Genomic DNA, 14,549 nt, shown 5'->3' on the forward strand with positions numbered 1-14,549 from the left:
CAGGTATGCTTTAAGTTCTTGTATATTTATTTAATGCAATTCACTTTATTAAAGAGATTATTTGAAAACCTTGAATTATTGTTGTTGTTCATGTAATAAAAAATAAACATCAATCAAATTAATTTAGCTTTAAGACCCTTTAAAATTTGTAAGTAATAAAATTTCATCCGATACAAAACTCAAAAACTTGAAATACCTGATCCTATTAGTTTTTTCTCTTTTCTTAATTAAATAATTAAATGAATCAAGATTACATAGGGGTGAAGTCAATGTCCTGCAATGACCCAAAATTATTTAATTAAATTATTTTGTCTTGAATTTGTATTTTATTTAAAATATCAAGTCTAGAATTGCTTGATATACCAAACACTCTTGGAGCCTTATTAATTTTTGTCCACCGTAATTCTGGGAGTTCAAAGACTCTCCAAGCATTAAAACTTCTTTCGTTAAAATCTCCAAAATTTAGTTACTGAACTTAAAATGTATGCGGATCATTCAACAAAGTTGGTATTGTTTGATTATGTTTCATAAATAATTGATAACTTTTCTTCCAATGAAATAATTTCGAATGTTACACTCGTTTTTCAGAACTTAGATTTTCCACTTTTTTTAGGTAACAAGGAGCAGTGTTAAAATTTTGGAATTTCAAAATATCTTCGATGGGAAATATTTCGAGAGAAAATTCTTTAACGATTATGCTATGCATTTCTGGTATTTTTGGTTTATTCAATACACAATTTTTGATCATCATCCAACGTTCTGTCAACTTAGCCAATTTCTCAAATAGGTTAAACATTGAAAAAAAAAACGATGTTGGTCTCCGTCATGAGAGCTATCTTTTTGTTCCTTATGTCATCTTTTAAAATTCAAACATTTGTATCTCTCTTTCAATTACAGTTAACAATATCTAACCATTAGTACCACAAAATAGCCATCTACCCGCTATATCGGAAACTAATTCCTAGGTTTCAGAAATCAAACACTTATGGCTCAATCACAAAAACGCTTCAGCTTCGGCTTTACCTGGCGTTTACGAGTTCAGCCATAGAAATTCAATGCATGCTTTCACAATGGAGCTTCGACCTCAAGTTTCGTTTGACAATCGTAAGGAAAAGAAACGTAATGTAACGTATTGTTGCTCCAAATGGAAGCTCTAGTTCAATTATCTAAACATTTGTTTTGTCTGACAGCTTAACAGCTGTAACAAAATGTCAAAGAAATTAAATGCATGCTATCACAATGGAGCTTCGACCTCACGTTTCGTTTGATAATCGTAAGGAAAAGAAACGTAATGTAACGTATTGTTGCTCCAAATGGAAGCTCTAGTTCAATTATCTAAACATTTGTTTTGTCTGACAGCTCAACAGCTATAACAAAATGTCAAAGAAATTAAATGCATGCTATCACAATGGAGCTTCGACCTCACGTTTCGTTTGACAATCGTAAGAAAAAGAAACGTAATGTAACGTATTGTTGCCCCAAATGGAAGCTCTAGTTCAATTATCTAAACATTTGTTTTGTCTGACAGCTCAACAGCTGTAACAAAATGTCAAAGAAATTAAATGCATGCTATCACAATGGAGCTTCGACCTCACGTTTCGTTTGATAATCGTAAGGAAAAGAAACGTAATGTAACGTATTGTTGCTCCAAATGGAAGCTCTAGTTCAATTATCTAAACATTTGTTTTGTCTGACAGCTCAACAGCTATAACAAAATGTCAAAGAAATTAAATGCATGCTATCACAATGGAGCTTCGACCTCACGTTTCGTTTGACAATCGTAAGGAAAAGAAACGTAATGTAACGTATTGTTGCTCCAAATGGAAGCTCTAGTTCAATTATCTGAACATTTCTTTTGTCTGACAGCTCAACAGCTGTAACAAAATGTCAACAAACAAAATATTTGCTCTTTGAAAGGATGAAATAATAGAAATGTCATTCAAAGCAACCTCGAAGCAGGCCCACCGTAACGCAGACGAAGCCGAAGCTGAGGCTAAAGCGTGTTTGTGATTCAGACATTACTCCTGAACAATTTTTGAATCGTTTAAGTCGCTCTACTCAACGATACAATCAATTTAGTAAACGAAAAATTTAGTAAGCGCATTAACCTCACTCGTAGGTGGTCTCCATAATCAAACAACTTAACACCGCTGTACTCCTATCTTTAGGTTATGTGAATTTGCTTGTCAACGTGTATAAGCCTGAGATGATTGACACCTAGGAAGAGAATATTCGGAGGGTTATTGCTAACATACGTCCCCAATTGGTGCGAAAAGTGGTCGGAAATTAGTCCACTGGGCTGGAATTAATTCGATTCAGTCGAAATAATTTTCAAAATACAATGGCAAACTCTAGTCTTTATAATAAAGCTAAATTCTTGGCCATAACATCATATTACATGCGTTTTATTTCTTCTTGAAAACCACACGTCTAAAAAAGCACCCTTCACTTTCCCAAATTTGAAAAATCATACAAATATTGTCTGTTTAAGGGACGATGTTGAATGTGAACTGCATCGAAACGTCAAAGCTTTTTCTGTATTTAATTTGACATTTCTCAATTTCAGGCTAACTCATTTAAACCATTGGAAGTGATGAGCACATTTGTACACCAGTGAATGAAGCACCATCAGATGAAGGTATGCCATCGAGGATGCGAAAGATTTGTCCGACATTTTGTTTTATACATAATTGAACCTTACTAATATTATCACAATAAAAAGAAATGACAATAATTTCTAAAATAATTTGTGTTTTATTCAAAATCAACATCAGCCCTTAAAATTCAATCACCCTTTATAAATACTAACATACCTTATAATCTCTTTTTATCAGTGGTTACTTGCTATAGAAAAACCAAGCTATGAAGTAGGCCAATAAATATAATTATGGAGTATTCATCTTTTTTTAACAGCCTGAAGAAATTCTTAAATAGATGTTATATTAGGGTAAGACAATAAACATCGACCTTAATTTATTTCATATCACAATTAATTAAAAAAATGGCCTTAGCAAAAATCTGAGTAATGCTTCTTATTCTAGAATAGCGTAGCCTATGTGTCACAATCTTGTTTATTTTTATTTTTAAAAAATGGGTTATTTATATTTTGACACCAAACAATTGAACTTATTTATTTATTTTCCCTTTAATAATTACATTTATGTTTATGTCAATGTTTATATACTAAACAAATTTAGTTTAGTTTCGTTAAGTTTCGCTCATATTCGCGTAGTTAACATCTATTCGCACTCAAATCGTTTTATTAATTTACGTTACAAAAACGATTATTTTTGTATTCACTATATTTGAAACGTCGTCGTTCATACTTGGTATCGCTTTAAACTGGTTAAGCCTCTTATAAGCACCAACAACCCTCCGATACTGACGGATTTACTGTTAATAACCCACGCAAATGAAATAGGGACAACGAACCTCGGATCTGTATGTGGAATGTTAGATCCATTAACAGACCACCTGCAGCCGAACAATTAGCGGACGCCCTAAAATGCTCAATCAACTGTCAACCAGATTGCGATCGACGCACAACACTTGTCCAGTATACAGGATGTCCGGAAATTCCACGGGGTCAACATTAAATAGGACTACTGCCTCGTTGTAGCCAAGGTACAGGTACGGATATCCCTATCCAAGCCAAAACATGGAAGTACTGTGAGAAGTTTCAACTTTAGACGGCTACAGTCGCAAGAAACTTCCATGACCTTTTCCGATCGAGTCTCTAAAAACCTTTTTTGGAAGTCCTATGCTAACTGCTTAGCATTGAAAACCAGTTGCAATATTTCCTTACAACTATCAGAGAACTATCAGGGAGTACGTGAAGAGCGAATAGGGAGAAAGAGGGATGTCAAAACAGGAATGAGGTTCGTAAATTTTACTAATGGAGAAAAACCTCCCAAGGGTACCAGCCACAAAAAGAAGCTTGTATCAACGATCAGAGGAACATTGTAGTAGGACCGCAGTCTATGTTGAGAAAATGGAAAGACCACTTCTCCAAATTATATAACGGCGATGACGAACCTAATTCCGCTGTAAGGGAGATAGAAACACTCAACCTAGGCGACGCAGATCAACAATATCGCCTAGCCGACCTCGACGAAGTGAAGATAGCTATATCTAAACTGAAGTCAAACAAAGCTGCTGAAACTGAAGGCATCGCTGCCGAATTGTTCAAAGCTACATATAATGAGTTGGTAGAGAGCATGCACCAACTCATCTGCAAAATATGGTCGGAAGATGAGTGTAATCATAGCATAGTTTGCCCGATACAAAAAAAAAGAGACCCTCTGCTCCTTAACATTGCATATAAGAATCCTTTCTACCGTCTTATGTGAATGTCTGAAGCCACTCGTCAACAACCTAATAGGTCCTTATCAGTGTGGCAGATCTTGGAAAAAACCCATTAACTTCAAATCGATGCCCACTATCTCTTTATCGATTTTAAAGCCGCGTATGACAACATCTATAGAGAAGAGCTCTACAGAGCAATGTCTAGTTTTGGCATCCCTGTTAAACTTATTCATTTGTGAAGAATGACAATGAAGAATGCACGCTGATCTATCAAGGTCAAAAAAGATCTCAACGAAGAATTTGATGTCAAAAAAGGTTTTAGACAAGGCGATGCACTGTCATGCGACTTCTTCAACATTGTTCTGGAAAGAATTGTGCATTCAACACTAGAGGAACAATCTTCTAAAGGTTCATCCAATTACTCCGATACGCAGATGATATTGACATAATTTGAAGATCAAAACGTGATGTCAGTGGAGCGGTTTTGAGCATTGCGACGGAAGCAGACAAGATGGGTTAAGTAGTCAATGAAGGCAAGACCAAGTTATCAAAAAAGAACGACGACGTCTTGGAAAAAACGGCACCATGGAGAGCTATAACTTTGAGGTAGTTGAAGACTTTGTGTTCCTAGGCACCGCTAAGAATTCAGACAACGACACTAGTGCTGAAATCAAACTAAGAATAACTCTTGCAAATCGCTCTTCGTTAGACTTAGAAGGCAATTGCGTAGTAAAGTGCTCTCTCGAGCATCACCATCTATAAGACACTTATCACCCCGGAGGTCATTTATGGAGCTGAGGTCTGGACCCTGTCAAAGAAAGATGAGAGCTTCTTAGGATACTTTGAGAGACAAATTTGTCTGGTGATTTTTGATTCCGTCTGCATAGATGGAGAATGGAGGAGAAGATACAACAATGAACTGTACGAGCTGTACAGCGACATTGATGTGGTTAACAGAATTAAAGTCCAATACAACTTAGTTGGCTGGGTCATGTTGTGCGGAAGGTCTTCGAATCCAACCCCGAGAGACGGCGCAGTAGAGGAAGACCCCGACTCAGTTGGCTCATGCAGGTGGGTGAAGACCTCAACCAACTTGGCGTGGGAAACTGGAGACAGCTAGCTAGGGACCAAACTGGCTGGAGACGCATGTTGGTTGGACTGTAGCGCCCCCTTAAGTAAGTAAGTCTTCTTTAATAGGAATATCCATCTTTTAATGCTTATTTGAATTTTTAAACAAGAGACATAGAGAAATTCTTATAGGATAAGTTCTCAGTGGTATGACTTTAAACAATTTCAATGAAATTTTACTCTAAGGATTTACTTACTTAGTGCATATTTTTATCATTTTAAAACAAAAGCACGAAATAAATTTAAAAAAATGCCTATTTGCTTATAACTTAACATTTAAATTAGGATAAATATAAAACAAACTAAAGTATCTTCATTTAATAATCTGCTTTTTAAAAGAAGATATAATTTTCAAAAACCGTGTTAAATGTTTATGGGTACCTATATACTTTCAAGATAGAGAACAACAATCTGAAAAATGTATACCTACTGAAAAAAGTGCTGAATGAACTCGCTTGTTTTTTAATTTTGATTTGTTGTTTTCAACTCGTATTTTTTAAACAATTTAACACTTTCTAGATGTGCGTTTTTGGGAACTAGGAATTAGGCATTCTATAAACGACATAACACGGTGATTTGAATTAAAATTTTGGGTCCAAGACTTTTAAAGTTTAATAAGCACACGAACTCAAGTCGATTAGTAACTAGTATTGTAAAATTTTCGCTGATTAGGTCCTTGAAATGCATCGAAATGATGCGTACTTTTCAAATCGGAGAGTAAGTTAATAAGGAGAACAATCCAATAACTACATCCTTTTTGAAAAACTTCTCTATTCTTAACTTGTCACTGTTTTGTAAGGTTTTTCGGCTTGCCATGGCATTGAACCTTACTTGTAAATGACAACATGTATCTTTATTAAAAATAGTTTAGAAATGAAATGGTTTTTATTTGAAATGTTAACTAAGACACTATATTTTTGTTCAGCTTTCATAACTTTCCAAAAAAGCCGATTTTCATCACTGACTACGAGCGAAATATTTATTTGATAATAGTCAAAACTTTTGAGGACGGAGGGGTTATCAAATGATTCTCCAAAATCTCCAAATTCTCTGTTTGAGTGCATATTTTTAAAGTTCTAGCCTCTAACATCTGTAAACCTTAATCTTTATGGTTTTTATGTTAAGGTTCGAAAAATAGTTCTTTAAATTGAATAAGCTAATAAAATTTGTGTTTCAAATAAAAATATTCACTGTTTCTATAATTCAAGCAAAAATAAATATTAAAAAACATTAAATATTTGCACTGATATAAAAAATCACAAATGTAGAAGATAAGAATGTGATAACGCTTCCGAATCCGTTCGTAGCATGCTTCAGGTCTGCTAAATTACTCAGGAGTCTTAACATTAATAACATTTTTGTTATCTATGTTTAAAATAAAGAGCTTGAGATTTTATGAGTTTTGGCGTCAAAAGTACTCGTAAATAACTAACTATTTGCACATTCATAATCTAACCTTTTTTTAATATTTATTATTGTCTATCAAAAAAAAACTTTCTTGCAAAAATCTCAAGTATAAAAGGCTTCTCTAATAACGTTCGTGCGTATTCCCTTTGAAGTTATCTTCACATGATGCTGGAGCATTTCGTGAAACTGTGGATAAACTGTCTCTTGATAGTTCTTTTAATTGTCAATGAGGCTCATTCAAACGAGACCCCACAGTATATTAAAGACATTTTGGCAGATGCAAATGAGACTTCAGCAATTTCAGACAATGATGGTAAGTATACAGAAATTTTAAGTAAATATCAACATTTTTATAAATTTTCTTTGCTTTTCAGACCCTGCTCAGAATTCTTTGTATGACTTTATTGTTATTGGAGCAGGAACAGCAGGCTGTGTCGCTGCAAATAGACTATCTGCCAATCCAAATAATACCGTTATTTTGCTAGAATTAGGAGGCCCCGAAAGATTGGCTCACCAAATGCCAGTATTGACCACAGGTCTGCTAAAAACAACAAACAACTATGGCTACCAAACAGTACCACAAAAACACTCTTGCTTCGGAATGAACGATAATATTTGTGATGCTGCACAAGGCAGGTCTCTTGGAGGAACATCTTCTATGAGCTCCATGATATACAATCGAGGAGATCGTTCAGGTTTCGATAGATGGGCTTCAGCTGGTAACATTGGTTGGTCGTACGATGAAGTTCTACCTTATTTTCTACGTGCCGAAAATTCCAGCTTAGCAAACTATGAAAACTCCCCCTATCATAACTATTCTGGAAAATACATAAGCACTGAAGATGTCAAATTTAGAACACCATTATCTGATGCTTTCGGGAAGGCGTGTCAGGAAGCAGGACTGAACTACATCGATTATAATAATCCTGATGTAAAAAGGGAAGGTTGGTCATATACACAAGCTACTACCAGAAATGGACGTAGATACAGTGCCTTCAAGGCTTACATTGAACCAATTCAAGCTAACCGACCAAATCTTCAAGTTCTTCCATATTCCTTGGTCACTAAGATTCTCATTGATGTCCAAACAAAAAAAGCTTATGGGGTAGAATTTGAACGACTCGGAAAGAATTACACAATTAGAGCTAAGAAAGAAATAATTCTGTCAGCCGGGGCCTTACATTCACCGCAACTTCTCATAGTTTCAGGTGTTGGGCCTACGGAAACTCTCACAAAAATTGGAGTACCCCAAGTCGTTAATCTACCTGTTGGGAAGACTCTGTTTGATAACGTAGGTTTCTATGGACCCGTGTTCACCACAAACACCACCGACGCCACTTTATATATTGATCGCGTTGAACAGAGAGATATTTCAAAATTTCAAGATGGAGATCCTTCGACAATAGTTTCAACAATAAGTGGCTATGAGGCTTCGGCATTTATCAACAATACCATTGAACTTTCGATGATAGCTTCTAGTTTCTCTGTTGATTATGGAACCTCGTACCGAAAGGCCCTGAACATACGTGACGCCATTTACAACACGGTGTTTAAGCAGTTAGAAACTACAGACAATTTGGTAATTCTTACGGTTCCATACAATCCCAAATCCAAGGGTAGCATTTGGGTTGAGAGTAGTGATGTTAAAGTTCCCCCGAAAATAGATCCGAACTACTTTTCCAATCAGGAAGATGTTGAAATGATTTTGAAAGGTGTCAAGGAGGCAATTCGAATTGTTTCCCTTCCTGCCATGCAGGCAATCAACGCAACTTTATTAAAAACCAAAGTTCCTGGATGTGAAGATTTTCAATTTGGAACTGATGACTATTGGAGGTGTGCAATCAGGACTCTAACCATTCCTAGGCATCACTATGGTGGTACTTGTAAAATGGGACCTGCTTCTGATGAAACTTCAGTTGTTGATGCTGATTTGAAGGTCCATGGTATTGATGGATTGAGAGTTGTTGATAGTAGTGCAATTCCTGAAACAGTTGCTGGTCATACCGAAGCGATTGCTTACATGATTGGCGAAAAGGGTAGTGATATAATAATTAATGCTTATGCTTAAGGGCTGCTAAGGTCTTCTGTGTTATTCTATTAAAGTTTTGTCAAAATAAATTGTATCAGTACAAAATAAAGATGAGTCTTTGAATTTGTTGTAATGTTCAACAAATGCACAGACTCATTCTAATTTTGTCTAAAAAACTGAACAACAACAAACCTCACTTAATGCGTTATTGAGTGGGATTGAATATATAAAATACCCAAACTGAATAAATAGCAAATTAAAGAAAAACCTTAAAGGCTACAAAAGAAACCCCAGAATTAAAAATACCAGAAAACATGACAAAACAAACACCTAAGAACTTGAATACCCATAATCTTGAATCTCAACATGACGAATTTTGAAAATTATCAAAACTTAGAAGAACCAATTGCCTTCTTAGTCCAAAGAAGCAGCGATTTGCAAGAGTTATCTTAGTTTGATTTCAGCACTGGTATCTTTGTCTCTTTGACCACTTAACCCATCTTCTCCGCTTTCGTAACAATGCTCAAAAATGTTCCACTGACATACCGCTTTGATCTTCCAACTATGCCCATATCATCCGCGTATCCGAGTAATTGGATTGACCTTTTGAAGATTGTGCCTCTAGCGTTGACTGCACAATTCTTTCCAGAACGATGTTGAAAAAGTCGCATGACAGTTCATCGCCTTGTCTAAAACCTTTTTTGACATCAAATGCTTTGTTGAGATATTTTTTTAACATTGATAGATTAACGTGTATTCTTCATCGTCATTCTTCACAAACGGATAAGTTTGACAGGGATGCCAAAAACTAGACATTGCTCTGTAGAGCTCTTCTCTATAGATGCTGTCATGCGCGGCCTTAAAATCGATAAAGAGATGGTGGGTATCGATTTGAAGTTTCAGGGTTTTTTCCAAGATCTGCTGGAAAGTAAAGGTTTGGTCAATGGTGGACTTTCATGGTCTGAAGCCACACTGATAAGGACCTATCAGGTTGTTGATGAACAGCTCTGGACCTTCACATTCTAAGGACCTCTGTAGTTGGCACAATTTAAGAATGGGCTTTCTTGTGTATTGGGCAAACAATTCTGAGACTCCAATCATCAGGTCTCTCCATATTATCAGAATGGACTGCGGTTCGACTACGATATCCCTCTGATCCAATTTACAGTTCGTGACTGGTACCTTCTTAAAGTTTTGTGGTAAACCCTCTATCTCCTCGATCGTGGGTTTCTCAATTTTGGCTCCTCAGAATGTACGGACATCTTGTACCTAAATTCTACATACATAAAATCCAAAATACCCGAAATTCTCATAAAATTACAGGCAATCTCCGTCACCCGTATGGGTTTATACAAAATTAAAAGCCCAAAATTAATGTTTAAAATCCCAAACACCGAAAACATAGTTTTGGATAATTCTTTGAGCTTTATAGAAACATACCTTTCTAGATTATTTCTTATCTGTAACTGGTGTTTCAATTAACCATGAAATAGGATTATGATTACCCATCAACAATTTTGTATAACTTACTCCTAATCGATTTTTGAGAAGTATGTGCCCAGTTTCAAGCCGTAATGGTTTTTTAGGTCCTTAACAGAAATAAGGAGTGATCAAAAAAAATATGTTAGATCTAAGGCTGCTACAAACCTTAAGGCCAGAAATGGTTGGCGGTGGGCCAAACAGAGAACAAAAACTTTCCAAATCAGCCCAATTCTTAATATTCCCGGGGAAAACAATTCCCTTGTTCTCCCGAGAATAAAATTCTCCTCTTCCGAATTCCCCGGGAGACAGTTTTTCTTATTGCAGCAAGAATCTTGTTTAAAGAGGGGTTGTCAAGTGCACGGTGTATTTTTGCAGTGCTCCGACGAATTTCTTTCGTTTCTTCAACAACACCCTTAACTTACTCACACAGCTCCTTTTGTACTACGAAGTTGTCTTTTACTCCTTCGGCTAAATCCTTTAATACAATACTTTTACTTGCTTGTGGTCGAGAAGATCTTTGTGGAATATTTAATGGCGTTACTTCGGATGCCTTGGCAGGGTCCGTCTTATCTTCTGCCTTACCCCGGTATATCGGCTCTGCCGGGGCTGACCTCTTTTTTCCGACCTACTCGTAGGACCAAAATACAATAAACTTAAACAAAATGGACGAAATAGACAAGACGAACGTAGAACCCTCCACAGACTTGGAAGATGAGCTCTTGGCCTCCAGCCAGGAGACTTTGAAGGGGAGCTCATTTTGCGCTGGTAGTTCAAGCACTTGTGAGCAACCCAAAACCACAGAAAGTATAGACAGTGCTATTCACAGCACTTCTATACTTCCTAAACCGTATACAAAACCGAAACCCTCGAGTAGCAGTGCAACTCGTGGAACCAAAAAGCAATCAGAAGGCGCTCTTCTCAGGAACCGCTTCAAAACGGCCTCTCACATTCTTGCCAAGATTGCCAAAAATGAAGAGACCGGAGTGATTCATGAGAGGGACGCCCAAGATAAAATAAAGTACCAGAAGGTTGTTGATGAATACAACAATCTTCTGGCCAGCCGAGAAAAGGCCGTTAAGCGAAACAGATCTCAAATAGAGATCTGCACGTTTCAGAAAAAGAGCAAGTTTGACGACCGGACAAAGCCAGTGAAAGCACCATCTTCTGGAGAAGCGCAACTGCGTACTCTTAGTGAGGTTGTCAGGGTTGACCTCCACGTAGCAGTTGTGGATGAGCTCTCCACAAACAGCAAAGGTCTACTGAACGTGTGGAACGCTATCGAGGGCAAGCTCTATGAGATGGTGTTTTTATACACTATAACAAACAGTGAGGGCCCCTACCCTAGTTTTGACTCTGGCGAGATGCTCAGGGGGCATAGGGTAATTAAATGTGCGGACAGGTTTTCTAGGGATTTCCTTAGCGTTTTTGGTAGCAAAACGGCGCACTACAGCGCTAATTGGATCTCAGGCTAGGTTGCCTTGAGATCGCCATTTCTACCAACCTACTTCTGCCTGGACAGGTTCGATTTCCAACGATAGGAAGTATTCTTCAGCAAGCAGTTCCGTTGGGGATGGAGAGGAAATGGTCACTTTTTTTGCTGGCTCTAATTTTTCCTTATTCGATTTCCTTTTCCTTTGCATCCAGCCCAACCGTTGTTGCAGGAACACCTTCTACGGAGTCTTTCATTCCAATCAAAACATAGATGGCCTGTTCGTAGTACAAAAAGGTTGCTCCTTACTAGGTCCACCACTAGTCCAATTCCTTGCTTTCAGGTTCGCAGCCGCCTTTGATCGAACATATTTTTTCTGATCATCACCACACGCAGTATCGAGTTGAGCCTGCATCAAATTCAAAAGCGTTTGAAGCTGACCCTTGTTTGTTGTTTTTGACCTTAACATATATTTGAAATGTTATCAATTATTATCTCCAGCTCAAGTGTCGGGAACAAACTAGCGCCATATGAATTCGTATTTTCCCTTTTTAAGACATTTAGAATAGCTACTTTTTTTTGGAGTATTTTTTCCCATTTCGAACTTGTTTAGAATAAGGGAAATTGAAAACGGAACAAAATCCCCGGGAATTTTGTATTTAGAATGAGAGAAAGGGGAAAAGGGAAATATTTTCCCGGGAATTGTCATTTAGAATTGAACTGAATATGAAGAGGCTGTCTACGGCTTAATTGGAGAGAAAGAGTCGATAAAAGGTGTAACAGCAAAACCTTTTGGCCTGGAAACAAGAAAAGAGGTAAACAAAGGAAATGTTCAACCTCCGGAAAACGAACCTGTAGTTGAAGGATACCTCCAAGAATTAGTAATTGAAGCCCTCGTCCAAGTACAAGTAGTACAAAGAAAAGGACTGCCTCAGAAGCTTTTGATGAGGAACTTAAGACTCAAAAGGAGTTATGTCAAGGGTATAGTTGAAGAAACTAAAGAAATTAGAAGAAACACCACAAAAGTTTATCGAGCCCTTGACAAAATTTATGAATTAAAAAAAAGTTATGAAGATTTCGCCATAAAAAAAGAAAAAATTAACAGAGTTAAACGATAAAACCAACGCATGGAGCAATTAAGAGTTCAAGACATTTTTTATTTTTATGATTTTTAATTTTAACATTAGTTGCTTAGTGTGTATGCATATGAATTCCGTTTGTTTTTGCTGTTAATTCATTAAAAATGTGTGAGATTAAATAAATAAATGAATTACTTTTGAATAAATTAATTAATGTTTTATTGATGTATTCATATGTTTAAAGGTTGATTCCTACACATATTTTGTCGTATTCTCTGCGCCGCTGTGGTATACACAGATCTTTCTTGTGATGCTTATGGTTGAGCCATACCAACACTTTCTTCATTTCCGACCCCAGTTTGATACCATCCCTCAGCAAAAAAAACGTAAACATGCTCCCAATTTAGTGATTGGTGGGATTCCAAAACGCTCACTGGACATGATGAGGATTTCCAAGAAGTATTTAAATGAAACCTTGTTTAGTCTATAATACTTTTAAAACCTAAGAAAAAAATGATTTTTTTAAAAATTATGATATACAACATTTGAATAAACTAATGAATTCTTACATCCACTGAGGCAACTCCAAGGGATTCGAACTATCTCTAAAAGATCTTCTAATAGTCCTTGGTTTTACATGTTCACTTTCTTCACGTAAAATTCATGCCGCGATTGAAAACATTTTAAAATTTTTTTAATTTGAATTTCCTGTCAAACAATACGGAACAGCTGATTCGAAAATCAAAATTCCCGATTTCGAAGGGAAAAAAGTCCGGAGAACTAGTTTCCCGAGGAGTTATTTTTCAAGGTAATATTTTGAATTGGGCGTATTATGTTCATATGTTTTGAATTTCTTTCTTCTCCAAAAAGGCTTCATTAAGTTTTGACTTATTACATTTAAAAACTTCATATTGCATATTTCTAGGATTTGATTTGATTTTTGACAACATAGCAACATGTTGCAAAGAAATTAAAGCATCTTTTTATCTCCAAAAATAAACCTTGAAGAAAATGATAACTCGCTTTTATTTATATTATTAAAACACAACAAAGTAATTTATGTACGTATCTTACGTCCTCATAATAAAAACAGACTCAGATAAAAACTGGCTAGTCGAGAGGGTGCGAATACTTATCAACTTGTCTCCTGCTATATTATCTAATCATACTAATTTTTAAAAATTTGATTAAAAACAATCAAAAGTATTATCAATTGACAATAAATATTATTATGATTTGTCACCTCCTCCTCCCCCGTGTTTCGTCTTCGGTTTCAAAAATAACTATCTTCACATTATTGATAATATTTATGTTCTTATGATTATTTTAAGTATGCGGCATTAAACTTTTGCAGATTTCATTCACAATCAAGGCTACACTGACTTTAAGTATTATAATTATGTTTTTTTTTGGTGTTGTTTTAATTTGTCAATCTAAAAAAGAAAAAGAAATAATTTAATTATATCTCTTATCAATTTAGGTACCTCTATAGTTGTCGAGGGAAATATGTGTAGCGTGTTTATTTTTTGGGAACAGCTAGGTACCTAAGAAGGGAAGAGACTTTTGTTTGATCGATTCAGTTGTGAAAAAAGTTACAAACCTAACCGACATAAGAGGTCAGAGAAAAAAATAAATATTAAGTAAATCAAAAGAAGCATTTAATTAATAAATAAGAATTAAATGTGATGTG

The 14,549-nt window shown here is 36.0% G+C and overlaps 1 protein-coding gene across 1 annotated transcript; it reads left to right on the forward strand.

Annotated features, from left to right (window-relative positions):
- Positions 1-6,997: 6,997 nt before the first annotated feature.
- Positions 6,998-8,908, forward strand: LOC129950372 (glucose dehydrogenase [FAD, quinone]-like). Its single transcript, XM_056062316.1, has 2 exons — positions 6,998-7,153; positions 7,215-8,908. Exons 1-2 carry the CDS (start codon positions 7,003-7,005, stop codon positions 8,906-8,908), a joined length of 1,845 nt encoding a protein of 614 aa, XP_055918291.1. The 5' UTR covers positions 6,998-7,002.
- The last annotated feature ends 5,641 nt before the right edge of the window (positions 8,909-14,549 follow it).

The sequence above is a fragment of the Eupeodes corollae genome, chromosome 3 (genome assembly GCF_945859685.1).
Source record: "Eupeodes corollae chromosome 3, idEupCoro1.1, whole genome shotgun sequence".
Lineage (NCBI taxonomy): Eukaryota > Metazoa > Arthropoda > Insecta > Diptera > Syrphidae > Eupeodes > Eupeodes corollae.

Bases quoted from the DNA above. Each gene is read 5' to 3' on its own strand.
- LOC129950372 (XM_056062316.1), top strand. From the start codon at position 7,003: ATGATGCTGGAGCATTTCGTGAAACTGTGGATAAACTGTCTCTTGATA. The intron at 7,154-7,214 runs GTAAGTATACAG...TTTGCTTTTCAG, and splicing joins AGCAATTTCAGACAATGATG to ACCCTGCTCAGAATTCTTTG.